The sequence below is a fragment of the Cyprinodon variegatus genome, unplaced genomic scaffold (assembly GCF_000732505.1).
Source record: "Cyprinodon variegatus isolate N-32 unplaced genomic scaffold, C_variegatus-1.0 Scaffold927, whole genome shotgun sequence".
NCBI classification, from domain to species: Eukaryota; Metazoa; Chordata; class Actinopteri; order Cyprinodontiformes; family Cyprinodontidae; genus Cyprinodon; species Cyprinodon variegatus.
In genome coordinates, this window is record NW_015151380.1 from 246,706 (window position 1) to 248,785 (window position 2,080).

General features: G+C 40.4%; 1 protein-coding gene across 1 annotated transcript in view; it reads right to left on the reverse strand.

The window, feature by feature from the left end:
- gcn1 (GCN1, eIF2 alpha kinase activator homolog) overlaps positions 1-2,080 on the reverse strand; it is a 59,018-nt gene that overhangs the window by 20,735 nt on the left and 36,203 nt on the right. Inside the window, exons 28-30 of the mRNA XM_015398330.1 lie at positions 1,390-1,511; positions 1,165-1,279; positions 866-1,045 (exon numbers count right to left, since the gene is read on the reverse strand). Of these exons, the coding sequence (XP_015253816.1) occupies positions 866-1,045; positions 1,165-1,279; positions 1,390-1,511 (417 nt within the window). The remainder of the gene's footprint in view (positions 1-865; positions 1,046-1,164; positions 1,280-1,389; positions 1,512-2,080) is intronic.

Genomic DNA, 2,080 nt, shown 5'->3' on the forward strand with positions numbered 1-2,080 from the left:
TTCATCTTGTAGTGGTGCGTCAAATGCAACATAGATTCCCATCCAATTAGATTGAATTTGGTATTGATGACGTGAAAAATAATAACGGTAACTCCATTGAAATGATTCAAAACTAAAGTAACGAGCACATTTTTTAAAATGTAAGGAGTAGAAAGTACAGATATTTGTGTAAAAATGTAAGGAGTAGAAGTAAAAAGTCGCCATTAAAATTAGTAGTAAAGTAAAAATAGAAAAATCCACTTGAGTACAGTAACGAAGTATTTGTACTTTGTTACTTCCCATCTCTGATTTTATGTTATATTGAGGGGGAAAAAAATTATATATATATCTCATGCATGCACAATTTAGTATGTAAAGTCTTCAAATTATATTCTATGTAAGATGTAATTACCATAACAATGTCATAAATACATGCATATTACATGTACATAATCAATTTAGCACGTTGGCTCATCTGTATTATTCTGCTCAATTAGCACATTAATTTTATTGTGATGGATTTGGATAATATGTTATATTATATGATTTAGAGACTTCAATGAATTCATAATGACCATGCAATGCGATGTGCATGTTTTCTTTTATTACTATTAATAACATCAGGTTAGCCTCAGTCAGACTCCCAGAAGCTTTTAACATTTTCTAATCCAGCGCTTCCAGCAGAGCAGCTTTGCTCCAACATCCTCAGTTTGTCTGCTTCTCTAGTGAATCTGACTTCTTTTCTAGATTTCCTTCCCACTAATGCTGCCTCTCTTCCCTAAGGTGAAACAGATCAAATCTGACGTGGGTAAAGCTAACGTCGTGGTTCTTTTCAACCATCTGTGATTAATTACGCCGGCAGCAGCTTCATCTGGGAGTCACTCACCCAAGATTTCCGGGTTGCGGATGACGGAGCCGATCTGCCGCAGGGCCTGCTGGCCCGCCTTCTGCACCTTGACGTGGGAGTCGGTCAGGACCTCCGTCAGCTTGGGCACGATGCTGGGCAGGCAGGAGGACAGCTGTTTGGGCGCGCAGAACGCCATGGCGCCCAGCAGCTCCACCGAGCCTGATGGCAGGAGAGAGGAGAAGGAGAGGGGGACGACAGGAGGTTAAAACAACCTGCTAAGTTTATTTCAAAAAGATTAAAACACTACAATAGAAAGAGGGTTATATTCTGAGTCTCACCTGCTTTGGTCCTCCATGATTCCTCCTCCAGGGCCACCAGGAGAGAAGGAAGCACCAGCTTCACTCCATGGGCGCTCAGGTTCCTCATCACAGCTTTGGCGCAGTCGTCTGCAGCCTGGAAAACAACACAACACATTTAACATCACATCCGTCTATTTGTTTCCTAAATCAGTTTGGTTAGAGGTGGAAAAACATTGGATCTCAGATCTCCTGGAGGCAACTCACCTCCCGGACATACTGGTTTCCATCTCCAAAGCAAAGCAAGAGGTGTGGCAGCACGTGGACCACGTATGGCTCAAACAGCTTCCCCAGCATGTTGCACAGCATCTCGAAGGCGAACAGCGCTCCTGAAACCACATGTTTTTCACTCCCGTCAGTTTCTGCAGGGGACGTCTGCTCAGATCCATGTTCCCGAGTCACTAAAATACCCTGAAAACCTTCTAATGGATCAGACTTTAGAGCAGGGGTAACCAATTAAAAAGGGTCCGAATAAAGAAAATCATCAACCAGTTAAGGTCTGGAAACATTTTTAATTATAATCTGTTACTTTAAGTCGAATTTAACACTGAAATAAAATGCATCCATGTTATACATTGAATTTTTAAATAAAAAATGTTTGTTTTTTTGAGTTTTTATGGCACTAGTGGCTCGGTTGTTTTTTTTTCAACAGTAGGCTGTCAGGAAAGGGGAGATTATAGAGGGGGAGAGACATGCGGGAAAGAACCACAGGCCGGATTCGAACCCGGGTCGGCCGTTAGATTGAATTTTTAAATAAGTATAAATATAAAAAAAGGAAAATCTTTCCATTTTAAAATCTAAAGAATTTTTTTGATTTAGAGAACAACAATTGTTGAGTTTGGTTTATAGATAATTTCCTTATTCCCATATTTTCTCAAACACCTGAACTGATGGTTTG